The sequence below is a fragment of the Leishmania mexicana genome, chromosome 24 (genome assembly GCF_000234665.1).
Source record: "Leishmania mexicana MHOM/GT/2001/U1103 complete genome, chromosome 24".
NCBI lineage: Eukaryota > Euglenozoa > Kinetoplastea > Trypanosomatida > Trypanosomatidae > Leishmania > Leishmania mexicana.
The window spans coordinates 217,257-244,745 of NC_018328.1; the positions used below are offsets into that span (position 1 = coordinate 217,257).

Here is a 27,489-nt window from a genome sequence, read left to right on the forward strand (position 1 = left end):
TGACAACTGTGTGTGCATGGAGTGATTCCCTGCTTGTGGAACGTGATGCTGTCACTCCTCTGGTGCGGCTGTGTGCTACGACGGCATGCGCTGAAGTCGTCTGGCGCCACGACTCCACCCCACTATCCGGCCCCTCGTTGTCTTCTCTGTCGACGTAACCGCGCATGCTGCGCAGAGGCGTAAGCGTACGTGTCTACCGAGAATGGGGCTCGCACACACACACATACATACATACACAGGCAGACGGACGGACGCCCTCTTCCATGCACGGGGCTCGTACATAAACACGCACTGAGTGGTAGTTGTACACTCAGAGTGAGAGGGGGGGAGATGAACGGGTACACGATGCAGAAGTGGTACGTGGCGCCTGTGGTCCATCTCTGCTGGTCACATCCCACAGAAAACAAAAGTGGCCTGAGGTCATGGCAGGTCTGTAGCCGGCTGTGCCCTGGCGCGCCTCTGTATATGTATGTACAGGGGCTACGCTTGGCGAGGGACTGGCCTGGCAGTGCTCTCCTGTTGGCGTGGGTCTGTTGTTGCTGCTGATGCGCTTGCTCGTCACCATTTCTCTGTTCCTACCTCCCCTTTCATCGTATACGCGTGGCGGGCGTTTCTCATGGCCCATGCGCGTCAAGGGGCGGCGAGTGCACGAGGTGGCAGCAAACGGTTGTGTACGCGCGACCCACCCCCTCCCCAGACCTCCTGCTTCCGTTAGGGGCGGCTGGTGTTCGCTTTTCGACCGTTGCCCTCGAAAGCTATCTGCTGAACACTGACTCCGCGCTCTTGCTCCTGATCTCTCTTCCTCCCTCCCTCCTCCCTCTGCCGCCTCCGCCTTCTTCGGCAGCTTCAACGCCACACACGCTGCGTGCCGCTCAGCCACCACACACGGCATGGACGTCGCGCATAATCGGTCGCTCGGGTTCGCGGGAACGGAGATTTTGTTCCGCAAGATCGAGTTTGAGCGCTATCGGAAACCGCACGTCGTCGAATACCCCCGTAGCGCCACTGTCCTCAACCCGCAGCACACGCGTCAGCTCCGCAATGCAATGGGCACGCAGCGGCAGGGTGGCGAACACGACGGCAGCGACGGCGACGAGGGAGCGGCGCCCCGTGGATACTCGGACAGCGACGACGACGACGATGACCCGCGGCGCGTCGACAAGGCGACACAGCTGTGCTCCGACGCGCAGTTTCGCAGCAGCCTACACTTGCTCTGGCAGACCATCACGCCTGTTGGGCTGGGGCTCATGAACCTTGGTAACACGTGCTTCGCGAACAGCGTGCTGCAAGCGCTGGCTCATACGCCGGCGGTGGCACAGTACTTCATGAACACGTTCCGTTCAGCAGACAGCCAGCTTGGCGCCCCCTTCGACTTTGCCTTCGCCCTTGCCGAGACGTTTCGCAAGATGCAGCCCGCGCCACAGCAGGGTCGAACCAGCGGCAGCGGTGTGTACCGACCTGGGCAGATCATGAGCAACCTCCGTCTGCTCTCAAAACACTTCTCCATTGGGCGGCAGAGCGACGCGCACGAGTTTGCGGTGCAACTTCTCTTTTCGTGTCAGAAATCGCTGCTTCACCGCCTCGTCGGCTCCAAGAAGGTGCACCCACGGGTGGCGCACACCACCGCGCTTCACCGCATCTGCGGCGGCTACCTGCTCTCACAGGTGACGTGGTCGCGCCAGGAAGAGATTCAGCAGCTGCTGCGCGCCGGCAAGCAGCAGGAGGCAATGGATCTCAAGATGGAGGCAAAGCAAGCTGATGGGAAGCGGGCACAGCGCGCCTCACGGCACGGCCTCGATCCTCAGATCCTGCGCTCCAATACCTACGACCCCTTTACGATTCTCTCGGTGGAGTTGGCGGGGCACACGCTGCAGCACTGCCTTGACAAGTTCTGCGCGGTCGAGGAACTCGATGGCCGCTCCTACCTGTCCCCACGCCAGGTCGGCGTGCGCGCGAAGAAGAAGCTAAGCATCCACGTCCCGCCACCCGTGCTCGTCATCCACGTGAAGCGCTTTACTCCCACCGGCAACAAGATTAACAAGCACGTGCCGTTCCCGCTGGAGCTGGACATAACCCGCTACTGCACCATACTGTCGTCGCCGTCATCGTCGCCGCCGCCGCCGCAGAATCACCTGCAGCCGCACAATGGTATGTCCTCCCCAGCGACAGCGAAGAGATCCGATTGCCAGTACGAGCTCAACGCCGTATGCGTTCACGAGGGACGTTCCATCGACTACGGCCACTACTACACCCTGGCCAAGGCCCCTAATGGCATGTGGTACGAGTTCAACGACAGCCACGTTAGTCGTCTTTCGGAGGACCAGCTGCAACAGGCACAGGTGTACATGCTCTTCTACTCCCGCAAGCCCACGGTCGCTGCTGAGAAGACGCAGTCGCCCCGTCAGCAGCAGCACAACGTCCGCGACAGCGCACCGGCCTCTGCGTCTTCCTCCGCCGCCTCCAAGCTCGGCGCGGGGACGGCAGTGAAAGAGGACGGTGCTGTTGGGCGAGAGCTGAGCGATTCGGAGGTGCAGGTACTCCTAGCGAAGCGAAGCGCTGTGCAGCGGCAGGCAGGCAGTTTAAACGGGCGTCGCTCCTCCTCGGCCACGACAGCTGCAGAGAAGCTGCAACTCCTGTCGGACGCTTCTGGCGGCAACGATGAAGAGGGCCACGCCGTCGAGCCCACGTCTTTGTCGTTGAACAAGACTGCCCGGGCGCAGACCTTCAAGCGCATGCAAGAGGCGCTTCCAACGGACTCGGACAGCGACGGCGACGATGAAAACCAGGACCGCGCATATGTGCGCCGGCTGCTGACACAGCGGAACGGATGTGCAGTGCAAGACAGCCACATCCAGGCAGGCGTGGCGGCACAACCCTCACGACGAGGTGACGAGCACGACGCACTGGCGAGCGGCGAGGCACCGCTCAAGTTGGCCAAGGTGTCACTGTATGGCGGCATCATTAAGTCGATGAAGCGCGTGTTGAAGGACGGCGCCAACGGTGGTGCGTCCGCCGACACAACGGCGCCGCAGCAGCAGCGGGAGAGCCCAAACCTTCGGGTTGGCCGGAACGCCGTGCAAGCACTGCATCAGCGCAAGATACTCAACACCCCTGAGACGGTGCAGCGACCGGCATCTGCACCCAAGTTCCAGCAGCGCATCCGTGATCCCATGTGGGAGATGGAGATGGATCGCGGCAAGGTGAAGAAGGTCAAGTCGAAGGAGAAGGCGCCGGATCCGTTTGAAGGCGTCAACCCCTTCCAGGAAGTGTCGCGAGGCATGTTCGACGTGCGTGGACGGCGGCGTCGGGGGTAGGAAGAGCCTCTTTGATTGCGCACCTACGGGCCTGCCTGCCTGCCTGCCTGTGTGTATGTGTGTGTGCGAGACTGCCGTTTTGGTGAGGATCATCTCCTCCTCCTCCCTCTACCGACCAATATACATGCATATGGCCACCTGCTGCTGAGGCGCCGTCATCGCCGCCACATGATGCGCGCTACCTCACTCTCCGTGCGCACATGTGTGACTGTGCATGTGTTTGGCCTCCATCGATTAAGCTCTTACGAGATTTTCTGTTTCGCGCGTGTGTTCTGTGTGTGTTCAGTGTGTATAAGTGGGCAGTAAGAGGGGGCGACGGCGGCAGAGGATGATGACGACGCGTTACCCGCCCCTCCCCGCCCCCCGCTCCGTCGTAACTCGTAGTGCATCGTCGCCTGAGAGTAAGTGTCATCGTGATGATGGGTGGGTGGGTCCATGGATGAGCTGTCCCATCCACCTTCACTAACCCTTTGTGCGTCACCCTTTCCTTGTGAGAGGATCTGTGTATGTGTTGCTCTTTTGCGCCAGCCCGCACCGCGCGCATCATCCGACCACCGTTGCGGGACACCGCGCACGCTTACTCAGAGCCTGGGAAGCAGTGAGAGAGGATAAACCGCATGATAAATATGAGCAGCATCTCTGCCGGCAGCACGCGGCCGCAGACGCTGGCACACCCAATATTTTGGCTGCCACGGTAGGTGCACCCCTCCCCCCTCGTCCTCTTCTCTCTTCCGCGCCTTCTTTTGTTTTCTCTTCGACTTGCCTACTCGCAAGCGCTGTAACATGCCTCAGGCACCAACGATGGCAGGCAAGAAAACGAAAGACATCAAGGGGGAGTGAAGCATGTTCGTATCGCCGCCTCTGCGTTGGCGCAGACCGCCTCTGTTGCAGGGCTCCCCAGTTCCCCACTCCCACCCTTCCTCGTGGACGGAAAGTAGTCCGAAGCTGCTTGTTATTGCTTGCGTCTTTCCCTTACACCCCTTCCCCTTCTCCACGCCCTTGGCTACTCGCCTCTCCTCCTCGAAACCCATGCGTGGCGCATCAAAAACTTCACCACACATGCGCACACGCACGCCAATGCTCTGCGCTCGCCACCCCACAGTTGATTAGGCTCTACGCCGCATCATACCCGCTCCCCTTCGGCTCGCAGCTCTCTCTCCGCCTTTAGCTCTTGCTCGCGTGCCACTTGCTCATCAATACCCCCCCCCCCCAACTAAAACCATAACCGTTGATGATGATGCGCCGTGCCATCGCTCAGCCCGTCGCCCGTCGCGCGGCGGCTGCCTCCAGCGCGCTCGTGGTTGCCCCTCGCCAGGCCTCCACTGTCACCCTCTCTGTCCATGGCATGCACTACATCGGCACCGGTCTCGCCGCCATCGCCCTCGGTGGCGTCGGCTTGGGTATCGGTACCATCTTTGGCTGCTTGCTGATGGGCTGCGCTCGTCAGCCCAACCTGACCAAGATGCTCTTCAACTACGCCATTCTCGGCTTCGCCCTGACGGAGGCCATTGGTCTGTTCGCGCTGATGCTCGCCTTCCTCATGCTCTTCTCGTAGAGTTGTTGACGTCTGCGGCGGCCTTTGTGTCCGCCTGAATCTCTCGACGACCGTTATGATTCCTCGGCGGTTCCGAGTTGCGGCTGTAATGAAGTCAAGAGGGAGGTGGAAGAGGAGAGGAGGACGTGTGGTATCTTCCCGAGTGCATATATATGCATATGTATATGCGTATGGGTGGCAAAACAGGGCTGAAGAACGGTAGAGGAGGCGGTGGCCGCCCGCTTCTCCATTATACATCGCTACCTCCCTATCGCACCCATCCACCTACCCCTCCGCCTACCTAACCATGCATCCGTCCTCCCATCCTTGGCCATGAAGGGTGCCACGCCTGTTTAACCCATGGCACACACGCACATGCGCATGTGCAGCTCCATCATTCCGTGTTTGCCGCACATACCTGTGTATTGCGCGTGTGTGTGCATGATGTTTGTTTTCTTCTTTCAAGTAGCTGTAGAGGAAGTGCCTCCCTGGTGCATAACGAAGGTTGCGAGGAGGGGCGAGCAGAGGGAGGTGTGTGTGTGTATGTGTGTGGGTGGGTGGGTGGGTGTGTATCGGTGTGTCCTTCAGGCATCTGGGACCGTGGCAATGCTTCTCCAGGCGTCACCACCACCAACGCACACACACACACTTTTTCATGTTGCGTCGTGGGTACGGTTTGGTATCTCTTTGACTGTAAGCATCGCTCTCTTCCTCCCCCACGCTCCCTCGCCTCTTCCGTGAGCATCGCGGCACTGCAGGAGAGGTGTGCGCACGAGTGCTTACAAAGTTCGCCAATAATGTAACACATGTAAGCAAGGGACCCGCCAAGACGAAAACTCGGAGGACAGAGCCGGCGCAAGATCGCAGCTGGAAGCGCGCTCGCACCGAATAGACCGTAAAGGCGAAACGTTGAAGGTTGGGGGAGCGGGGGGAGGAAGCCGCACCCCTTCCACTCCTACTCATCGCCGCCTCATGGCGCACTGGACCAGACAATGCCCTCACAGGATGAAGTAATCATGTATTTGGCTTCTCCTTGGTATTGCCGAGTGTCTCTCTGTGTGTGCATGTGTGGGTGTAATCACGTAATGATGTCGCTGGCTGGCCGAACGACGGCACATTACACACACACACATACATACATAGAGGCACCGGTGCGACGGGCTTCGCAGGACAGTGCACAAAACAATCAGCTCATGACACCGGCACTGCCGAAGGTCTCCTGTGGACAAGTCGGCCATTTTCCCTCCGCCACCTCTGCGTCCGCTACCACATGGGCCTCTTCCTCTTCCCTCTCTCCGAACCCCCGACCCCACTCCCGTCCCTCTTCGCGTGTGGGCCGCTGTTCGCGCAGAGCCTCAAGCTGGAGTGGTCAACGCTTCGTTGTTCGAGTGGGCAGCCTTGATCTTCACACGATAGTAACAGCCGTGTTGGTGTCGGCACCTCATCTTCGTGCACACACACACAGGCACACACACGCACACACACAACGGCCATCATCGGTTCGCTGTTCCCCCCCCCCCTCCCCTCCCCTCCCCTCTCCCACAACGAGAAGCAAATCCCTTCTCTTCGTTTTAGAGTACACGTCCCACACATCCCACCGAAGGGCTTTAGAAAAGGGAACACAGACGGGGAGACACACACGATCGCGGAAAGAAAGGGGCAGAGCGAGAGAGCGAGAGAAAGCGCGCGCACGCATAGCGAGTAGACTTGCGCCTCGCCTCCACCCCCTCCCTCCCTCCCTCCCTCCCCATCTCACTCCCACATATATATATATATTATCGATACTGAGCGCCTCTTACGCACGCGCATACACACACGCGCCCATATACCAGGCTTATACGCCCCGTACGGCCAAGTGTGCGGCTCTGTTATTATTATTAGCCCCATTCACTCCCCATCTTCCCCCACCCCACTCCACCCTTTGTCTTTCTCGCTGCTCGATCCTCCACCACCACTACACCAAAGAAAACGCTTGCCATCAGGCCCTTGCGTCGATATCATGAGCAGCCGTATCTGTGTGGCGGTGCGCAAGCGTCCCATCGCGGACCCGGAGCTGGACATCGTCGAGACGCCAACACCGCGGTGCATCGTGAATGAGCCGAAGATAAAGTACGACCTCTCGCCCTACACGGACCGGCACACCTTTACTTTCGATGAGGTGTTCGGGGAGACCTGCAACAACGCCAGCGTGTACCAGCGCTGCTGTCTGCCACTCATCGACACCGTATTCAACTACGGTAACGCCACGTGCTTTGCCTACGGGCAGACCGGATCGGGCAAGACGTACACCATGCTGGGCTCGCAGAAAGAGCCGGGGCTGTATGCCATCGCGGCGCGCGAGATCTTCGCACGTGCCAACGGTATCGATGCCGTCGTCTACGTCTCCTTCTACGAAATTTACGGCCGGAAAATATTTGATCTCCTCAACAACCGAAAGCGGCTTTTCGCTCGCGAGGACGCGGACAAGGTGATCAACATTTGCGGGCTCAGCGAGCATCAGGTGACGGACATCCAGGAGATCTTCGACGTGATTACGGCGGGCAGTGCATACCGTGCGGCGGGTCAGACAAGCGCCAACGCCGAGAGTAGCCGCTCCCACGCCGTGCTGCAGGTGGAGGTGCGAGAAACGCGGAGCGCCAACGCACGGCGTGCGCCAAAGACGATTGGTCGTATCTCCTTCATCGACTTGGCGGGTAACGAGCGCGGCGCCGACACATTTGACTGCGACCGCAAGACGCGAATGGAGGGTGCGGAGATCAACAAGTCTCTCCTGGCCCTGAAAGAGTGCATTCGGGCCCTCGGGATGGGCAAGAGCCACGTTCCATTTCGGGGGTCTATCTTGACGGAGGTGCTGCGAGACTCCTTCACCGGCAACAGCCGCACCACCATGATCTCCACCATTTCACCATCCTCGCAGCACTGCGTGAACACGCTCAACACGTTGCGCTACACCCAGCGCGTGAAGGACCTTGGCAGCGGCGGCATCGGTGGTGGTGCGAAGATTGAGCAAGTGGCCGGCAGCCCGCCCGGACGCCGGCCCGCTGCGCCGCGCCGAAAGCCCTTTGAGGCGCTTCCTGCGAAGAACCGCCCAGAATGGGTGTCAGACTTCGCCTCTGACCCATCACCTGACATGTCCCCGTCCGAGAATGGCGGCTACGGCGGAGAGAGTGACGGGGTCGCGGCGTGTGCTGCGCCGCGGAACGCCGCCAAGCCCCGCGGTCGGCAGCCGTCGGTGGGTCGTAGCGGCGGCACGCCCCCGTCGGTCGCAGGCGTGGTGAAGGTGAAGGACCCGAAAATCGCGACGATTGTGCAGAACCACATCGCCGCCCTGGAGTCCGACGACGAAGACGACGACATTGATGACGACTGCGGCAACTCCCCGCGCGCTGTGGAAGGCGGTGGTGTGATGCAGCGGGAGGAGGAGCGTCAGGTGCGCAAAGTGCACGCCTACGTAGTCGAGGAAATTGCAAAGGCGGAGGATAAGCTCATTGCACTGCACCGCCGGCACATCGACTCCAAGATGACCGGTATCAAGGAGGAGATCACGGCGATCCAGTCTTTTGAGGAATCTGACTCAGTTGACGAGTACGTGACGCGGGTTCAGGTACTGCTGATGAAGCAGCGGGACGACATGAACGAGATCTTGGCGATGCTGAGCGGCATTGGGTCGATGCTGCGCGATGAGGAGGACCTCTCCAAGACGCTCACTTCAAGCGTGAGTGCGCGGCGATGATGATGGGACTGGGGCGGTGAGCACCGGAGAGCGAGAAGGTGTGGAGGAGGGCCAACAGTGGAAGAAGGGGGACACACAAGAAGCACACAAGGCAACACCGACGTGGTATAACATACCCCCGTCTTTGTTTCTTCTCTTTTCCCTTCCTCTCTCCGCCTCTGACGCACACACACATACACGCGCGAGCGCGCATGCATGCACAGTGTCGACGCCCCCCCCCCTCTCTCCATCCCGGTATTGCCCCTTTCTCTTTCTGTGTTGTTTCTCCTTTCGACTGACTGTGGTCGCGTGCCTGGCTCTAGCGTGCCGCTTTTTCCTCTCGATGTATCTTACCGCAGTGCACCCGCGCGCACGCATACAGTAACACCGTCACCGGTCAAACATGGCACAACAAGAGGGCAACCCTCACGTGAGCGCACAGAGAGCAACGCACCTTCATACATTCCCCAAGGTGATGGATTCTCTGCACCCTTGTCCGCATCCCTCGCTTTTATTTGGGGGAGGGGGAGGGGGAGGGAGGAGGGAGGTAGGTTTTTGTGCTCTTCCGTTGTAGCACGGCAATCGCCTTGTCCCCCTCTTCCCCTCACCTCCCCCCCCCCTCTCTGAGTCTGTATGTGGGTGGGTGGGTCTCACTCGCATTGGCCGCCAACACATACACGCGCGTGGTCGACCGGCAAACCGACGCCCGAGACAGCGTCTCGCTTGCGTTCTTTTTTTTTCGTTCGTTACGTTTTGGCTATTATCCCCCCTCCCCGCCCACGACCGATCATCGTACTCCCTCTCGTCTACCGTCCAGCGTGATCCACGCCATCCTCTCTCTCTCCCCTCCCTCCCTTCGTCCCGCCCTTCCGCGCTATCAGGTGGTCTTGGGGATGGGTGGAGGAGAGGGTGGAAGGGTGTCAAGCGCCTGCGGAGGAAGAGAGAGACACGGCGAAATCGGTACGCGGCGCGCTCCTCTTCCCTTCTTTTGTGACTTCCTCAGCTGTTTCTTACTTGTGTTGTTGGTGTGGTGCCGGAGGTCGAGGGGTAGGGGGCAGGGGAGACGTGATTCGCCGGTATGTGCACCCCAGCGTTGATGAGCGCGGGTGTATGTGCGATGGATCGTGTGTGTGTGTGTGTGTGTGTGTGTGTGTGTTTGTGTGTTGGGTGTGTGTGTGTTGGGTGGGTGCGGTATGTGCGGGGTACACTTGTGTCCCCTCCTGCCCTCCCACCCACCCACCCACCACCCCATACACACACCGCCATGGTGCCATGTAAAAACCCGCAGTCCAGGCAGCGACGTGGATAATGGCAGAAGCGAAGCAAGTAACAAATCGCTAGAGGAAGAGGGGCATACACCAGAAAACGCGGAAGCGCTGTGCAGGAGCGAGAGACGGGAAGGGGGGAGGATGTGCAACGGTGCGAAACGGAGCAGACGCGCATACTGTCTAAGGGTCGGCGGAGGGTGTGGACTTGAAGGTGCCTCACCCCCTCCGCTGCAGCAACGACTCCATCCACCCATCCATGCTCCCACCCCTCCTCGCTCTCCTTGTGCGCACGCACATACACGCATGCACTACCCTTTGCCTGTGTCCGGATCGCATGATCCGCCACCACTTCTTCAGCTCCCCCCCCCTCCCCTCACCTCACCTCCCCCTCGCCGCTGTGGCACAGATAACCGACACGTACGCGTGCACGCCAATAATGTGGCACCACGTCTGTCCTCCCTCTTTCCCATAATATGCCTCTCTGTCCCCCTCGATGGCTTCGCTCCGTGCGCGCTTCGTGCACCACCACCACCTCCCCGGCGCTTCGCCATCCACCGGCAGTGTCTTCTTTTGGTCACCATAGGAAACGCTACCTAACGCAACCCGTTGCTCTCACCGGGAACAACACCCCCCCCCTCCCTCCCTCGCGCGCTCCCCGGAACCCCTCATCATCACGCCCACACATCATCCACACGTCGCTCTCGCTCCCTGCCCTATTTCGCTCGCTGTGCTCTCTCTTTTCGTGTGTGCGTGTGTCGCCGGTTCGTGTGAGCGCGTTTTCGACTATCGCTGTTGGGTTGGCGGCGTCTCACCATCATCGCGACGACACGCCTTCGTAACGCTTGGCTGGTTCTGTGGTCCGCCACCCGCCCCCCCTCCCCCGCACTCCGCCGCCTTGTGGCCGTCACGGGTGTGTGATGCTCTCTCTCGTTTCTCTGCTCTCCTATTCGCGTAGCCTCCGCCTTTAGCGCTTATCCCCTTCTGTTTCTGCCGCTGTCGTCGTCGTCGTCGTCTGCGTGCGGCAGCCCCTCCTCTCCTCCTCGTTCACTCCCTGTTGCGTGTTACAAGACTTGCCTTCAATAGACCTTTCTCGGTTGCGCAGGCGTGTGCGTGCGGCCTGGCGTCGGCTCCCATAATCAGCGACGCGCATAGCACAGTGATATACACACGCATACACGGAATCTCGCACCTACACATGGCCTTGTGGTGCTGTGGGGCGGATGGCACCTCCAGTGTCACCTCCAAGGATGCGGCGCAGTTGCGCAGCCTGGAGGCAATGGGCCTCTCGCGCGGCCACAGCCCACGTCTGCGCCGCACGGAGGTGCAGGTACCCGTTACCCTCAACGTTTACAGCCTGATCGAGAGCAACAAGAGGCTGTCCAAGATGGGCATGGGTGTCTTCCACACAGGCGTTGTCGTGTACGGCATCGAGTGGGGCTACGGCGAGGTGGTGGACAACCCCAACGCCTCCGGGCTGTTCTGCGTGCATCCTGGGCAAGCTGCTGGCACCCTTTACCGTACCATCCGCATCGGTCACACCACTCGGTCGCCCATGCAGGTGGACACCATCCTGCACCGGCTGGAGAACGAGTGGCGCAGCAGCGACTACCACATCCTGCACCACAACTGCAATCACTTTGCCCAGGCCTTCTGCGATCTCCTGAGCACCACAGAGAAGCTGCAGGTGCCGTCATGGTGCAACCGCGCCGCGCGCGTCGGCGACCGCGTCATCCCACGCCGGCTGGCGACGAAGGTGCAGCATATGATGGACGACGAACCGCCCAAGGCCGCTGCGCCACCGACGCCGGCGTCAAACATCAGCGAGGTGCCCACATCGGTGGTGCCACACGAGTGGTACCTGCACCCCAGCATCTGCCAGCCGCTGCGGTACATCGACGAAAGAAAGCCGCTGTCTGTGGCCAGCCAAGGCGGGCATAGTGTCTCGGCATCAGCGGTAGCTGTTGATGGCGGCAGCTCCCACTGCAGCGCCGAGTGTGGCATTGTGCCGCCGCCAGGCTACGAGATGGCCGACACCGGAAGGGTGTGCCCGCCCATCACCCGGCGCGAGACGTACTGCAGCACGGACGAGAAGGGCAGCATCACGCACATAATGGCCATCGAGGAGCAGCCCTCAGTAACCCCGTCCTCTCGGCGTGAGTCCGCTTGCAAGTCGGCCATGTCTCAACGCGCAACCAAGTCCACGTCTGGCCACAGTCCGGCGCCGCCGTCGCTTGGCATTACCTTCAGCAGCGGCGGGGAGGACCGTGTGGTGCTGCCGCGCATGCGGGTTTCGGCAAGCCAGTCGTGCAGCGCAGCACCAACCGGGTCGTCACAGGCCTCGGAGATCGAAATGGACGTGGAGAACGTCCTCCAAAGCGAAACGAGCGAGGAGCCGTCGCCTCCCGTCATGTCGCACCTGCCGACGATCAGCTCCCCCAATCGCGGCACCGCCAATCCTCGAAAGGCGACGCCGTCGGGCAGCACTACCAACCGGCGGCGAGGCGCAAGTTTCGAGCAGCAGCATCATGTCGAAAGCGACTCGAGGGAGGAGGGTGCAGAAGCATCCTTGGAGAAGCCGCTGTGCACGGTGCGCAACTCATCTATGGAGTCGATGAGCGTGGAGCTGTCTGACCACGGCGACTCCTCAGCACAGCCGCCCTCTTCGTTCCTAGCGACGTCGAATGCAATGCCGGTCGGCTGCATCACGACTTTGTTGCCCACCTCACCGAAACCACCAGCCGAGGAAGCCACCCGGCGCAGCAGCAACATGATGGCAGGCGAGCGCGACGTCACCACTGGCGTCGCGAATATGTCAAGCGAGGCGAGCAACAACTCGAGCGGCGACTTCGCGTCAGCCAAGCATAACCACAGAACACAGACCACCACCAGCAGCAGCGCAACCAAAGAGCAGAAGCCAAAACGGGAGCCTGGTAACGAATTCAGCGACATCACCGGTGCGCTGGTCTACGGTGCACCCCTCCCATCCGCCACCGCAGCAGCATCAGCGGCGGGCATCAAGCACAAGGACAGCTCGGTGTGGAGACTTCTCAAGAACCAATGTGGCCTCTCGGGCAAAACTGGCACCGGAAATGCGGTCCACAAGTACCTCCCCACCCCGTCGGCAAGTTCGACGCCGTCCTCATCCTCCTCGCATCTACAGCCTGAGGCCCATGACGAGAAGGCGGTCTCCGTACCTGCTGATAGCGGCGCTGTCGATCCTGCCGCAGATTCAACACTGGCATCGAGGCAGGAGAGGGACCACACGCACGCGCTCCTGTCCGCTTCAGCCTCTCCTTCGTCGCACCACTTTACGCCTGTTGCGTTGGAAGACAAGGACAGCGGACATGACGCTGTATCGAACGAGGTGCAGGACTCGAACGGCACCACACCGACCCCAACAACGGCTGCGCCGCAGAACACGCCCCACATGCCGCATCTGGGCGGCGACCCGCCAGCGTCCGCAACGGAGCTGCTGCCACAGTCTCCTGAGCGGCGCCTGTCGCGCAGCGAGACGTCGTCGGCGCAAGGCGGTGTTCCTTCGCCTATGAGCCCGCCAAATCTGGGTCCGGCAACAACAGCGTCGCAGCCCATGTGCAGTCCAGGGCCCCGGTTCCCGCCCTCCTTTGTGACACCGGAGCGACCCAACATCATCACCAGTAGTGGGGCTGTGACAACGGGGTGCTCGCCTGCCGCGGCGCATCAGCGCCGGCGCGCCAGCTCATCGGCCGCGATGAGCGACTCCCCGCCCCCGCCAAGGGAGCGGTGCCGGAGACCCATCCCCTTTGCAGTAAGGCAGCGCGGCAACGATGAGAATGTCGCACCCGCGCTCCGGCTGGACTTGGACAGCGATGAGGCGGAGCCGCCAGTGCGCCGCAGCAGCAGTCGCCACAGTCGAACAGCAGGGGAAGCTGGTACGCCGTCGACGACCGACAAGACGGCACACGCGCCGATGGTACTATGCTCGTGTGGACCGTCATCGCTGCTCCGCGAGGACACTGCGACGGGTGACGATCGAACCGGCGAGAACGCATCCAGCGACCACAGTGAAGCCTCTCTGACTGCGCAGTCTAGCCTGAACACCGAGCTGGTGGATCCGTCACGCTTGAGCCCGACGCCTTCGGAGAGCATCCCAGCGCCGGAAGCCAACGAGCCCCCTACCCCACCTCCATGTGACACTCATTGATGGGCGTTTAGCAATCAACCACCCTTTTCGATGTGTAGCGTGCATGCGCATCCGTTTGTTCGCTGCACTGTCTGCTTTTCCTCCCCATGTCCTGCGCGGTGACGGCGTCGTATCTTTATTTCGCTATGATGATCTCAGAGAAAAGAAAACACGCATCTCGTAGATGAACTCGCCACTTTAGTTTCTACGCTGCCCGGCCGCTGCCTAGTGGGCTGGGCGCGTTTCCCCCCCCCCTTTTCCCCCCGCACAGGCCCGCGTTTGCCCGATGCCAGTGGCCTGTATGTTCTGCGGCTCTTCCCTCCCCCATCAGCCCGGAGAGTAAAAAAAAAGAAAACAGCAACCCCAAGGCCATCCAAGCACCGAAAAGCGTGCAAAGAAGCCGATGAAAAGCGCTCAAGTTACCCCGGCGCCTCGCTGCCGCAGCGACCGCCACCGCTCAGCAACCCGCCTGCCCGGTTATCCCGGCTTCAAAACCCAACCCCCCCCCCCTCTTCCCAAAACCCACCGGGGTCTTGGCAACCGGGGCAGAGGCCCCCCCCCTCCCGCAGCCGCCACCGGCCCCCGGGGCCCCGGCCCCGCCCCACCCCCGTCCCTGCCCCACCAAAAGATCACCAACACCTGGCCACGCACCCAAAGGCCGGGGCGGAGCCCGCCGCGAGCAACCCAAGGAACGTTTCATCCAAACCCTTACCCCTACCCTAAACACAAGGGGCCGAAGGAGGAAAAGACCAACAGAAACGTATTTCGGCCGAAGGATGAAAGCGCAGCACCGCACCCCCCCCCTAGCTGGAGCATGCGGTGGCCTCAGCTCTTCGTCCGCGAGTGAGTCTTCCATAAATTCTCAAAGGAATTCGAAACCACGCCATGTGTGGATGCTCTCTCCAATTTCTGCCTGCTTTCCGTCTCTTCTCATCACGGACATTCCACAGTCAGTAAAATGTGGAAAAACACTCTCATTGAAATAAGCAACCGCGCCGCCAAGAAGGCCGCACTCCCCGGGCTGAATAAGCTGCAAAAAACGGTGGCCACAGATCTCAGCATTTCACGCGCCTATTCCAGAGAGAGTACGGCCCCGCTGTTTTCCGCTAAATCAGACGCTCTTCGTGATTCACGAAATGACTACCTCACACACCTTCAGAGCAGTACGCTCTACTCCTCTCTCTCAACATTGACACCAGCAGTGCGCATCACCGACGAGAGCGATACTCTCTTACGAAGTGCAGAGGGGTTTCCCTTTCTCTATGCCCAGGAAGCCTTTTGTGTCTTGATCAAAGCGGGAGAAGTTCAAAACGCACTAAGGCTGACAACCTTCTGGAAGTACCAGAAGCCCAAACACCTGAGAGTGGCTCGCAAGAAGGTGAAGCGTGAACTTCTCAGAACAATTAGCACCTTGGAAGAAGTGAAAGATGCCTTGACGCTGAAGGCGCTTATCGATATTCTAAGTGCAGCCCTGCACGAACAGCAGTTGGCGCACAAATCAGCCTTGCAAGCTGTATCGCTAGCACACAGCAATGCCTGCCCGCCATTCATTCAATACAAGCTCTTTGCGCTCCTCGGCTCGACGGCAACCGCAGACATCCTTGTCTGCGCAGCCGAAGCCGCATGCCGACTCGATGGTCGAGAAGGAATTTCTGTGTTGGAAAAGCTAGTCATTTTGGACAAGTGTGCCAGTGTCAGCGTCAGTACAGCTGCGACAGCCCACCTTCCGTACCAGCTGTACCGTTTGCTTGAGTCGTGGGCAGCCGAAAGGCTGCTCGATGCAAAGCTTACCGAGCAAGTCTGCCCCGACTTGCCCCCCAAGCTTCTGCACCCCTCCCACTACACGACTTTAGACATCCTCGCTCTCAGCGCTGCAGAGGCGCGTTACATTCAGAAAAACTGGGTTTCGTGTGGCCTTTTTCAACCCAGCTCCGACAAGATGGGTCAGTGCTCAGAATGGAGTTGCATTATGAGTCGACTGCTTGCTAGCTCGAAAACACTGCAAGCTGTTGAGGCGAAGTGTTTACTCATTGCTCTGATCTGTGGCCCTGCAAAACCCGCAATCACCGGCGACAGCCGTTCCCTCAGGGCTGCTCGAGGGAACATTTTAGGACTTCTCCGCAATTTACAGCCCAGCGTCCGCCGTCATGCCGCCGCGAATTTACTGAAGAAACGTCACCTTTTTTTGGCATTGAAAATATCACCTTTTACTACGGTGTGCGTTTACCTGCAGTCTTTTCACTCTAAGAATACGGTTGACCCGACGCTCTGTAAGATCTGTACGGCACTTCTTTTTCGGCTCTGCCGTGCCGGCCGTTACGCTGACGCTGCGCGAGTAATATGGAATCATCTATCTGTTGAATGTTCTGTGACTGCGGCGCACTTCAAGAAAAATGCAATGGCAGTGGAATTTGCTGTAGTTGCGGTGAGTCACGCAATGCGTGAGGCGTGCGCGAAGAAGTATAGTCGGAGTTGGATGGGTTACCGATCTCTTGCATTGCTGCGCGCAGCCGCCTCCGCTTCTCACCACGTTACTGTGATGTACTGCGTTCCCGTTTGCGTCGGTGCACTCGAATGCGGCGTCCCTTTTGCAGCCGTGAATGAAGCACTTTCACGTATTTTTAGCAATGATGCGGCGCAGAAAGCATGGGCACTGAATCTGGTGCGATTGTGTTCAGACGCAGAGGTTACCCCGACAAAAGTGAGGGCAGACCGTTGCGGTATCGCCGTCAATATTGCCTCCTATCTTGCGCAGATGTGTCGGCTCCAGGGAAATAAAGACGGAGAGGCAGTATTACAGGGACCTTCGCGGAGCAAGCAGCTTGCTTTGTGGACAACACTGACGGAGCCGCACTCAAACCCTCGCTTGAATGCACTGATGACAGCTGTTTTTTTGGACCGCACTGCCCGTGACTCGATCATTGAGTGCACATGGTTTCCTCTACAGTCGCAGAACACTCAGGTTTTCCCTCAGAAAGAGCGCGCAAACGAAATGCCGCTTTTAGACATCTGGAATTGGGAGGTTGCGGCAGCAATGGCTTCGAATTGCTTCCGTGATGAAAGCTTCACGGCATTTCTCGAGTGCCTGAAGCGCCGAAAGCCGAGCTGCATTAGGCGCACTAGTGGTAACTCAGATAATGTTGCTGCACTTCTGTGCAGTGAGCTGGATATTCACTATCCTGCTCCTGTGGTCTTCCGAGGTCAATACCATAGTTTTCACTCTTCAGAGACTACAAGAGCAATCCAATAAGAGCCTGGGTGCCTTTCTATGTTGATTTAAAGCGATACCAAATAACAGAGTGCAGAAAAAAAAGACTTCAGGGCTTTCTGTGAACCAAGATGCCGGGCGATTCAGCAAGAAAACATCACGGTACTCACATACAGTCCGCTCACGCTCTGGCAGATATTCCTATGCCCGAGGTATGTCCATGTAGCACAAAGCGTGTGCTTTTTCCCACATGTATTTCTTCGCTGTTTTGCGTGGAACTAGGACGAAAAAACGGGCGGTTTCAATTGAAGCGATTCTTATCATGCTCTTATTCCTCCGATATGTATACATTTTTCCGTCCTTCGTCACCCCTCCGTTTATTGCACTAAGCACGATATGCTGAATATAGCTTCTTTTTCTTCCCCATATAGATTGCAGAGAAGACTTGTATACCATTACTGTTTAGCTTTTCACCTAGATTGTCGATGAAGTCATCAGGTATTCTTCAAACCCATGAATCTACTAGCGTATTTCCTTTTGAGGTGTGCAACCTCCTTTTGGGAAAAGGTGGAAGTGGCCAGGTATTCCTAGGTCGTATTGGCGGCTCCGATAAGTATGTTGCCATCAAAAAGCAGTATAGTAGGTACAATGCTAACGGGTCTACAGGGAGCTACACGCTTCCGAAAAGTTCGGGGCTTTCGCAGTCATCGCAGCGGACAAGAAGCCACCTGTCTCAAGACACGCTTGTCTCGTCACTTGGTAGTCACTTCGTCTGCAGAGGCGAAAGCTGGTTGCAGCAGCTAGAAGCTGGTGACTGTGTACCTGTGTCTCAGCGAAGGGAACTGGATCTCGGAGAGGAAAGCGTTTCGCAAACCGCAGCTCTTTCCCAGCAGCACGGAAACCGCAGCGCAGAAAATTCTTCTGACGACGCCACAAGGCAGGGGGTGGTCCCACCAGTGATGGACGAAGTATCAGTTTTGAATTATCTTGGGCCTCATCCACAGATTGTTCGATTTCTGGGCAGCTACACAACGTCGAAGAACACGAGCTTTTTTACCATGGAGTTGATGGACAGCGACGTTGGACGGGAGTTGAGGGAAGGCAACGCAACCCTGCACGAGGAGGGCGTGTGTGCTGCCATTGCGTACTCTGTCTTGCTCGCGCTTGAGGAGATGCACTCTCACGCTGTAGCGCACCGAGACGTCAAGCCAGGCAATATTTTGCTGAAGCGTCTCACAGAACCAGAAGAATGGGCGTGCATTTACCTTTCAAGAGATGACTTCAGCGCACGTCTACGGCCAAAATCGTCGACCGGGTCGGCTTGCAATCCAACGTGTTGCACGAGTAATGAAGCAACTAGCCATATAATTGTGCCGGGCATCCGAAGCACAAGCGACAGTGCATCGTATGTCAAAGCTGCATTGGGGGATTTCAGCGCGGCTCACAGCACTCGTTGCGCCGACAACGTGACCTTTTTCGACACTCGTGGAACGCTTCACTACAAATCCCCGGAACAACTTATGGGCAAGCGCAGTATCGTCTCCGAGAACTTTGCTGCTGCGGACCTCTGGGGACTAGGCTGCACTCTATACGAGATGGTCACCGGCACGCGACCTTTCCCGGGCAGCAGTGAACTGCAGGTGCTCATGAGCATTTTAGATGCCTTGGGGAGTGACATTCAGTCGTTCCCGGTGGCGACCAAGCACCCCGCACTCTTCGACGAAATCCCCGCGTCGCCTGCATTTGTGGACTTGTTGCAGCGCCTCCTCTGTCTCGATCCGACGCGGCGCTGCACGGCGAAGGAGGCCCTGTGCCACTCGTTTTTAGCTTCCATTCGCGACAGTGCCTTGCGCTGTGCCGACGCGGAGCGCCAAATCTCGACCGATCGTCTGCCGTATGTGATCGGGATCCCATTGACGCTCAAGTACGCATCTTTCACACACATTCCCGATCTTCGCTTTAGTCGCATTTCTCGGACACCGTTGAAGGCAACGGAATCAGCTCCTTCAGGACTAAGCGCACCTCAGCAACCTCCTGGGAGCGGCCGCCCTGTGCCTCCACCTGCTTCAGGCACTGAAGTCGCTGCCCTCACCGTTGTACCCGAGCGCGAGGCCGCTGCTCACACAGGATCCAAGCATCGAGACCTGAATCACTGGAGCGATGGAGCAACCACTACACTATGGAGGCGTGAAGGGGATTGCGAGAACCAAGAAAAGGAGACACCGTCAAAGAAGCTGCCGCCGCCGCAGCAGCATTGCTCCGATACCACCGGAACCTCTTTCCTGAGCGAGAGTTCGTACCTGCACTGGAGCGAAATTCGCCCCGCCGCGCGGCCCTCTGCGCCTCCGCTGGCGAAGCCGCTTCCGCACAAGGAAAACAGAGTACGGAGTGGCAGCGGTTGCAGAGCAGTGGCGTTCTTCAGCAACGCTGCCGTTGGCAGCACGCCATCCTCATCCACGAGTGCAAATGATCCACAGCCGCAGCCACAATCCCTCTCGGGATCGATGCATCGAACCGTCGACATTGCAAGCCGAAACACCGTCTCACGCGCCCTCAACATCAGTGACTCAAGCGTGAAAGGTGTTCGAACAGAGCGCAGTGCTTCGCACGTTGACTTTGATCTCAGCCCCGTCCCAGCTACTCAGCTTTTCAGTACGGAAACGGACACGAGTGCGTGCTTGGTGCCGCACCCGGCCACTGCTTTCCTGCCGCGCCGTGCGCAGCCTGTTCTACAGCTGGCAAGCGGCAGCACTTTTACGGCAAGCAACCTGCGAGCCAACTCGTCCTTCGAGCGCGAGAACCTTATGGTAGGCCGGTGCGGCGGCAATGGAACATCTACGTCGGCCGCCGTGGGCGTTGCAGGCCCAACGGCTGCCATCCATACAGGACGCTGCAGTACTCCGCACCAGCACCACGGACAGCGCCCAACCGCCTTCTCGGGCCGCGCGCTTTGCTTTTCGGAAGAGACGGACCCCTTTGCCCGCCGTAGCTGGGGCTCTAGTGCCGGTCAGCAGAGCTGCCTGAACTCACTCTTGACGTCCCCGGCTCCTGTGGGGCGACCGGCGGTCGAAGAATGCTCACCACAGCCGTCACCGATTCGCCCCATCGGCGTTGCCACACGGTCGCCGTCGGGGTTGCCTGTTGCGGCAGACCGCAGCGGTTTATTTTTGGACGACTCAGGCGTAGGTCTGGGGTGGATCGGGATGCCACCCACGACTCCAGCAGTGCAGGAGAGCATCGGCGCCGGCGCCTGTGAAGCGGTGGCGGCGCTGATGCCGGCACTGGCGCGTGATGTAAGCAGGGGCTCAGAAGCAAGTGCAGCGGTGGCACCAATGCTCTACTCGGTGCGCCTCCAGCCGTCGTGGAATGCGAGCAGCACTACGGCGACCGGCATCATGCAGTCTCCAAACTCGCCGAGTGTACGCCGGTATGTGCACCTCCTCGAGCCACCACCTGGCGGTTGTTCGAGCAGCCGTACCTGCTCCGCTGTCGCGCTGACGACAGGTGTGACTACTGCCTCTGTAGCTGAGCGACCAGATGCATCGTGCAGCAGCCAACGGCAGCGGCCAACGACCAGCCTCGCTTCCACTGGCGGCAGAGACGCGTCGAGTTCGCGTATTATGCCGCTGCCGATTCCGCTCTCAGTGGCTACCGTCTGTCAGTCGGCAACGCGATCGCTCTGCGTACCGACGTCACGAGCACTCACGCCGACCAGCCGCGCGCTCCATGAGACGCCACGCACGCAGCGCTTCTCTTGCCCTACGTCTGCGCTGCGGACGGGGCACACTGGTCATAAGAACGGCAACCAGTGGGGTAGCTCGCAGCCACAGGGTGCCCTCACGTCTTGTGTGCACGGCAGCGACGATATTCTCAGCGCCACTCCATTTTTGTGCAATCAGGATGTTAATGCGTCTGTGATTCACCTGGCGCACAAAGTCTGCACGAGCGTTGGCTTGACAGGATCTGGTAGTGGCGCCGCACCGACTTTGCGCTGCGCGGCCGCGTCGCCGCTGAGCTCGCTGGTTGCGTGTGCTCACTCTTCCCAGCTTCACTGCACCCCGTCGTCAAGCGACCCTGCGCCGGAGATTGCTGTGTCGATCAACTGTGACGGCTTCAGCCACCCCGCAGTGGCGAACGAGGCCTCCCCAAGGCCTGATGTCACTGCTGTGTGTGCATCGTGGGCGGTGCCTTCCACGGGGGGGCCACATACGCCGCTGCCCGTGCATGACTCCCCATCGCCTCTCTCGCAACCTTGCGATGCTCCTTTGCTCCAGTTGAGCTCTGCCAGCCTCGACAGCCACCGCCGGTCAGTGAAGGGTCACGAGTGTGATCGCATCGAGACCCCGCAAAGCAAACGGCGTGAGTCCATGAAGCGGGCGCGCGAGGAGGCTATGAACAGTGAAGACGTAGCCGCGGTGCGGCAGAGCGCGCGGGTTGTGTGACATCCAGTGCCATGTCCCCACCCATCTCCACACCCGCACGGCTTCTGGAGGATGCGTTTTGGACGGCTCTGCTCCAATGGCACTGCTTCGCACGGCTGATGGCTCACTTCCGCTCTATGCAGATGAGACGTCTGCCGGGCTCTCTGTCTCTCCCCTTCTCTTGTCGTGTGCTTGTGTTTGTGCTCCCCCCGTACCCAAGCATGTGCGGCGGACACACCGTGTCGAGCTCCCGTCGTGCTGTCTTCGTCCTTCCGTTGCGGCCTGCTTTTACTTCACCCTCCTCCCTTCTGTTAGATGCACACACACACACACACACGTACAGGCAGTGCAAGCTTTTTTTCTTGCCCGATACGCTGGTTTTCACGGTGGCGGATGGGTGAGGGAGGGAGAGAGCTTTGAAGGCGCGGCTCTGGCGGTGGAGCTCTTCCTCTGGCGTATTTCCTCCGAGCGGCCAACGTCGACCCTCCTCTTTTGTATCACACTCTTTTCTCTAGACACCTGCACACTCGCGCGCGGCTACCCAAGCGACACCACTACTAGCGTCGCAGTATTCATTCACGTCTGCCATTCCGTGCTCGCGTCTTGCCGTCTTCAATCGTTGTGTCACATGGGCGCCAAAACGTGCACACACACACACACACACACACAAGCACGCACATGCACACGCCGCAGGCCTCCATCCTCCCTCTTCTCTTCCCTTTACCAAACATACTACACGCTCGTAGCCGCACGCTCTCCTCGTCCCATGTGCTGCTCTCGCTCCCACCGTCTCTCTCTCCTCGTGGGTGTGTAGTGGTGGTGGTGGTAGTGGGGAGGGGGGGTGTACGTGTGTGTGTGTCTCATGCGCCCTTCGATGCTTCCCGTCACGCTGCCGCATACCTCCTTTTCGGTGTGCGTGTGTTGTTCGCTTATTTCCTTACGTTCACCCTTTACAGCACCCCTCCCCACCCTCCCTTCACCTTTGCTTTGTAGCTGCAGTGGTGGTAATGACGGTGATGGTGATGGTGGCTCGCTTTGTTCACCTCCCTCTCGTCCTCTTTTCATAGATGGTGGCACACGTGCACGGTTTCGTTGCGTTTCCTCGTTTGTTGTGTGCCTCGCAGTCCCCCTCTTGCGGCCGCACGTGTGACCCTATTTTATGTCGCCGGGCCACATTGCTCTCCTCCTCCCTCGGCGTACCATGCCCTCCCCCCCCCCACACACACACATTCCCACGCTTCCTCTCCTTCGTCTCCGTGTATCCTCCTATATTCTTCTCCCTGCATCACCGTCTGGTGCTGCCGTGGCCCATTCACAGTACATACAATAAACGTGCTGGTGTGTACGTGTGTGTGTCGGCCACCCACCGGGTCGTTCGGTTCTTCGGTAACGTTCTCCTTGTTCCTACATCTTGTCATGTACGCCACAAAGAGAGCGAGGAAACGCCCACCCACCCACTCCATCCTTTGCGTTGTTCGGCCGCATCTGCCGAACCAACGAGCGCGCAGGCGCGTTCCTTTGGGGGAGGGGGGAGGGGGCTTTCTATACTTGTCTACCCTCCCTCCTCCTACCTCCTCCTACCTCCCACTAGTCCATCATCCCTCCGCTCCAGTGGTGCCGCCACCACCACCCCCCTCCTCCCTTCATTCGACTTCCCCCTGAGCGAACGTGCGCCCCGGGTAGTTCCTGACAAACTACATGGACGCTCTGAAGGAGGAGAAGAGGAGAGGCAACGAAGAGGGGGGAAAGCGGGACAGCGTGGACGCTCTCCTCCACCTCACTCTCCTTTCATTGAGTGGGTCTTGTGAAACGCCTGGCTAGGTTCACCGCCCTGTGCAGAGGGGTCTCGCAACGCTGCTACCGTTGCTCCTGCACTCACCCGTGTTCTTCCCACTGTTTTCCCTCTTCTCACTCCACTTGCACCGACATCATGTTTTTCACCGTTTCTTGAACCACCACCGGTGCCGTTTGCACACGCACACACACACACACACACACACATGCATGCATGGTACACATACGCCTCTGCCACACTCACCATACACGCACATGCTGGCATACCCCGTGCAGTAAAAAAAAAGAAACAAGAGAACCAAGCATAGCACAGCACACAACACGAGCAACAGTGGCCTTCTCTCAGGAACTTCGTGCAGACGCCCACGCCCACGCCCCAAACACGCATATTGAATACGCAGCCAGAGCGCACACACACACGCATATATATCTATATAGATAGATATAACTGTAAGGCGAAGATATCACACCCTCACGCACTGGCACGTACTGCGCCGCGAACGAAAACCTAAACAACAACAGAAAGGGAAGCAATCTGCGGAGCACAAGCTCAAAACGTAGCCAACGATGCGAGCGCCTGTCATGCTGTGTGCCGCCTTGGGTGGTTTTCTCTTCGGCTATGACACGGGCGTCATCAATGCTGCCCTGTTCCAGATGAAGGACCACTTCGGCTTCAGCGAGCATTCGTGGCAGTACGCCCTCATCGTCGCCATCGCCATCGCTGGTGCCTTCGTTGGTGCCTTTATTTCTAGCTTCATCTCTGCCGCCTTCGGTCGCCGCCCGTGCATCGCCGTGGCGGATGCCCTGTTTGTTATCGGCTCCGTGCTGATGGGTGCTGCCCCGAATGTGGAAGTGATACTCGCCTCGCGTGTCATCGTCGGCTTGGCCATCGGTATCAGCTCTGCCACCATTCCAGTGTACCTGGCGGAGGTAACGTCGCCGAAGCACCGTGGCGCCACCATCGTTTTAAACAACCTGTTTCTGACAGGTGGCCAGTTTGTTGCAGCCGGTTTCACCGCGATCATGGTCGTCTTTACGAGCAAGAACATCGGCTGGCGTGTGGCGGTTGGCATAGGTGCGTTGCCGGCTGTCGTTCAGGCGTTCTGCCTCCTCTTTTTCCTGCCGGAGAGTCCACGTTGGCTTCTCTCGAAGGGCGACGCGGACCGCGCCAAGAGGGTGGCGGAGAAGTTCGAGGTGGACCTCTGCGAGTTCCAGGAGGGCGATGAGTTGCCGTCCGTCAGCATCGACTACCGCCCGCTGATGGCACGTGACATGCGCTTCCGCGTGGTGCTCAGCTCTGGCCTGCAGATCATTCAGCAGTTCTCTGGTATCAACACCATCATGTACTACAGCTCTGTGATCCTGTACGACGCCGGCTTCCGCGACGCCATCATGCCAGTCGTGCTGTCCATCCCGCTCGCCTTCATGAATGCCCTCTTCACGGCGGTGGCCATCTTCACGGTCGACCGCTTTGGTCGCCGCCGCATGCTGCTCATCTCTGTCTTCGGCTGCCTTGTGCTGCTGGTGGTGATTTCCATAATTGGCTTCTTCATCGGCACGCGCATCTCGTACTCCGTTGGCGGGGGGCTTTTCTTGGCGCTGCTCGCCGTCTTTCTCGCCTTTTACGCGCCTGGCATTGGCTGCATCCCGTGGGTGATCATGGGCGAAATCTTCCCTACGCATCTGCGGACATCGGCGGCGTCCGTCGCGACCATGGCGAACTGGGGGGCCAACGTGCTCGTATCGCAGGTGTTTCCGATCTTGATGGGCGCCATCGGCGTTGGCGGCACCTTCACGATCATCTCCGGTCTCATGGCCTTCGGCTGCATATTCGTGTACTTCTTCGCCGTGGAGACAAAGGGCCTCACGCTGGAGCAGATCGACAACATGTTCTGCAAGCGCGCCGGCCTGCCGCCGCGCTTCCACGAAGAAGGCGAGAGCGGCGAAAACGGTGCCCGTTATCACGAAGACGGCGACCTCGACCGCGCGGCGACGGAGGATGTCTGTGACCTGTCTTCGTTGGGCAATCAGGTTGTATCCCTGGCCAAAGCGGAGGACGTCTACACGGAGGTTGCAATGGACGATCGCCACGCCGTGTCCAACAAGCTTGAAGAAATAGGGACGAGGTCCTCCTCAGACCCCCAGTCGCTCGAAACCAAGACGAGGAGCGGCAAAACCTCATGAAAACAGCTCCGCATGAGCCGAAGTAGAGACCCCAAGCCCCACTCCCTCCCTCTCTCCCTGCCCCTGCATCTTCACCACCCACTGTAAAGTCCATGCACGCCTATATGCGAGTCGCTGAGGTGGCGAGATGAGCAGATAGAGAAGGAGCAGAGAAGAAAAGGGAAAAGGCTTTTGGCACACGTACCCTCGCGCACCTGTGCAGCACGCGTCAGAACGAAGAAGGAAAGACAGCTGGTGCTGTTCGAGTATGATCTGGCGCGCGCTTCTTTCTTTATCCATTGTATGTGTGTGTGTGTGTGTGTGAGAGAATATGTGTCTGTTGTCTTGTACGTCTCTCTTAGGGGAGTCATTGGGACTTTGGTCCAGCTCTCTGTCTACGCTTCAACGGGTGTGCTATCTTCGTCCAGCTCGCGTGCATGTGTATGAAAATGTCTTTTCTTTCTCTCACCTTCTCCTCTTCCAGCCTGCATGCGAGTCTGAGGTGCCCTGCGTGCGTGCACTCTTCTCTTCGTTTGACTTCGCCGAAGAAAAACAAAAACGCATCTGTGAAGCTTCTCATGCCTGTTTGGGTTGGTTTACACTCTCTATGGTTCACCTGGATATCCTCGCGTGCATGCGTGTGAGGCTGTATGTCCGACAAGTGGGGGGGATTCTCTTGCTTGCATATATGTATATATATATATATATGTATACATGTAGGTAGGCAGATATTGATCTATCTATCTCTATCTTTACCCGTGGCTCCAGTGCTTCTATTTTCATCCGAACTATTTTTAAAAAAGAGAATTGCGTCTGTTTTTTCTTTTTCACCTCCCCCCTCCTCCCCCCCCCCTTCCCCAGCCTCCTTACACAAACACCCGCTGTGCCGCCGCCGCCGCCGCTGCCCCTCCCCTGCTTTGATGTTGCTCTCTCTATCTCCCTCATGCACATCACACACACACACACACACCGGCACATTCAGGTGTATATGCATGCATGCATGCATGTGTGTGTGTGTGTGTGTAACCGAGCCTTGTGCGTGCCTCTCTGTATGTGGATGCGTGATGAGATGCAAGCCGACGAGGCAGCCAAGCGAGAGACAGAGAAACTTATAGGTGGTTGAGGGGTTCTGCCCCCCCCCCCTCACTCCCTCACTCCCCCACCACCCGTTACACGCATACACACACAACACACACATCCATCCGCGATGACGTGTTCAATGCGCAGTTGGCTTCAGTTGTGCAGGAGGAGGGGGGGGGGCATTTTTTTTGGTCACGAAAGAAAGAATTTTTTTTCCATAAATGTTTTATCTGCTTTCCTTTTGTTTCGTCTTCACCAACCTCCCCCTCCCCTCCCCCTGTGCGACGATCACTTCGAAGTTCATGCACCCCTCCCCCCCTCCCCCCTCTCTCCCTCTCTTTCTCCCCTCGCCCATCCGTCCCTCCACTCCCTTTGTGAACGGGTGCCCCCCCCCTTCTCACCTAAATCAAAGAGAGGGCGTCGGTCGCCATCACTCCCTCCCCCATCTCTTGCCTCTTCCTCGTGTCTTCACCGTGACTGCTGCCTTCTCCCCCCCCCTCACTCGACTGCGCGGGGTGCGGCTGTTGCGATGCGTGCGTGTGTGCGTGTACGCCTGTGAGAAGAGGAGAGCAGCGTAGGTGGAGGAGGCAGTGTTGTCAAAGCAGCTGGGCGAGTGGTAGCTGAAAGAGAAAGAGAGGGCGCAAGGGCCAGGTGGCGCGTGCGTGTTACCCTCCCCTCCCCCTCTCCCGGCTCGTCTGACGAGATATCCTCCCTTTGTTGCCCTTCGTCCGAAAGGAGAAGAGGCAAGCTAGTGGAGATCAGGAGCGATGAAATAAAGAAAAACGAAACGAGCAGGACGTGGGAGAGGTGCACACTTGCGACCTCGTCCCCAT

At 58.8% G+C, this 27,489-nt stretch overlaps 7 protein-coding genes across 7 annotated transcripts; all 7 read left to right on the plus strand.

Annotated features, from left to right (window-relative positions):
- Positions 1-890: 890 nt before the first annotated feature.
- On the plus strand, positions 891-3,314 carry LMXM_24_0620 (cysteine peptidase, Clan CA, family C19,putative; the record flags this gene model as incomplete). Its single annotated transcript, XM_003875825.1, has 1 exon — positions 891-3,314. One exon carries the CDS (start codon positions 891-893, stop codon positions 3,312-3,314), a length of 2,424 nt encoding a protein of 807 aa, XP_003875874.1.
- A 1,234-nt stretch (positions 3,315-4,548) lies between these two features.
- LMXM_24_0630 (putative ATPase subunit 9) lies at positions 4,549-4,869 on the plus strand (the record flags this gene model as incomplete). Its single annotated transcript, XM_003875826.1, has 1 exon — positions 4,549-4,869. One exon carries the CDS (start codon positions 4,549-4,551, stop codon positions 4,867-4,869), a length of 321 nt encoding a protein of 106 aa, XP_003875875.1.
- Positions 4,870-6,847: 1,978 nt separating this feature from the next.
- Positions 6,848-8,581, plus strand: LMXM_24_0640 (putative MCAK-like kinesin; the record flags this gene model as incomplete). Its single annotated transcript, XM_003875827.1, has 1 exon — positions 6,848-8,581. One exon carries the CDS (start codon positions 6,848-6,850, stop codon positions 8,579-8,581), a length of 1,734 nt encoding a protein of 577 aa, XP_003875876.1.
- A 2,523-nt stretch (positions 8,582-11,104) lies between these two features.
- LMXM_24_0650 (conserved hypothetical protein) lies at positions 11,105-14,011 on the plus strand (the record flags this gene model as incomplete). Its single annotated transcript, XM_003875828.1, has 1 exon — positions 11,105-14,011. The coding sequence occupies one exon, from the start codon at positions 11,105-11,107 to the stop codon at positions 14,009-14,011; it is 2,907 nt and encodes a 968-aa protein (XP_003875877.1).
- Positions 14,012-14,948: 937 nt separating this feature from the next.
- Positions 14,949-17,240, plus strand: LMXM_24_0660 (conserved hypothetical protein; the record flags this gene model as incomplete). The annotated part of the gene is made up of 1 exon (XM_003875829.1): positions 14,949-17,240. One exon carries the CDS (start codon positions 14,949-14,951, stop codon positions 17,238-17,240), a length of 2,292 nt encoding a protein of 763 aa, XP_003875878.1.
- A 917-nt stretch (positions 17,241-18,157) lies between these two features.
- Positions 18,158-21,640, plus strand: LMXM_24_0670 (putative protein kinase; the record flags this gene model as incomplete). Its single annotated transcript, XM_003875830.1, has 1 exon — positions 18,158-21,640. One exon carries the CDS (start codon positions 18,158-18,160, stop codon positions 21,638-21,640), a length of 3,483 nt encoding a protein of 1,160 aa, XP_003875879.1.
- A 2,340-nt stretch (positions 21,641-23,980) lies between these two features.
- LMXM_24_0680 (putative sugar transporter) lies at positions 23,981-25,597 on the plus strand (the record flags this gene model as incomplete). Its single annotated transcript, XM_003875831.1, has 1 exon — positions 23,981-25,597. The coding sequence occupies one exon, from the start codon at positions 23,981-23,983 to the stop codon at positions 25,595-25,597; it is 1,617 nt and encodes a 538-aa protein (XP_003875880.1).
- Between the last annotated feature and the right edge of the window lie 1,892 nt (positions 25,598-27,489).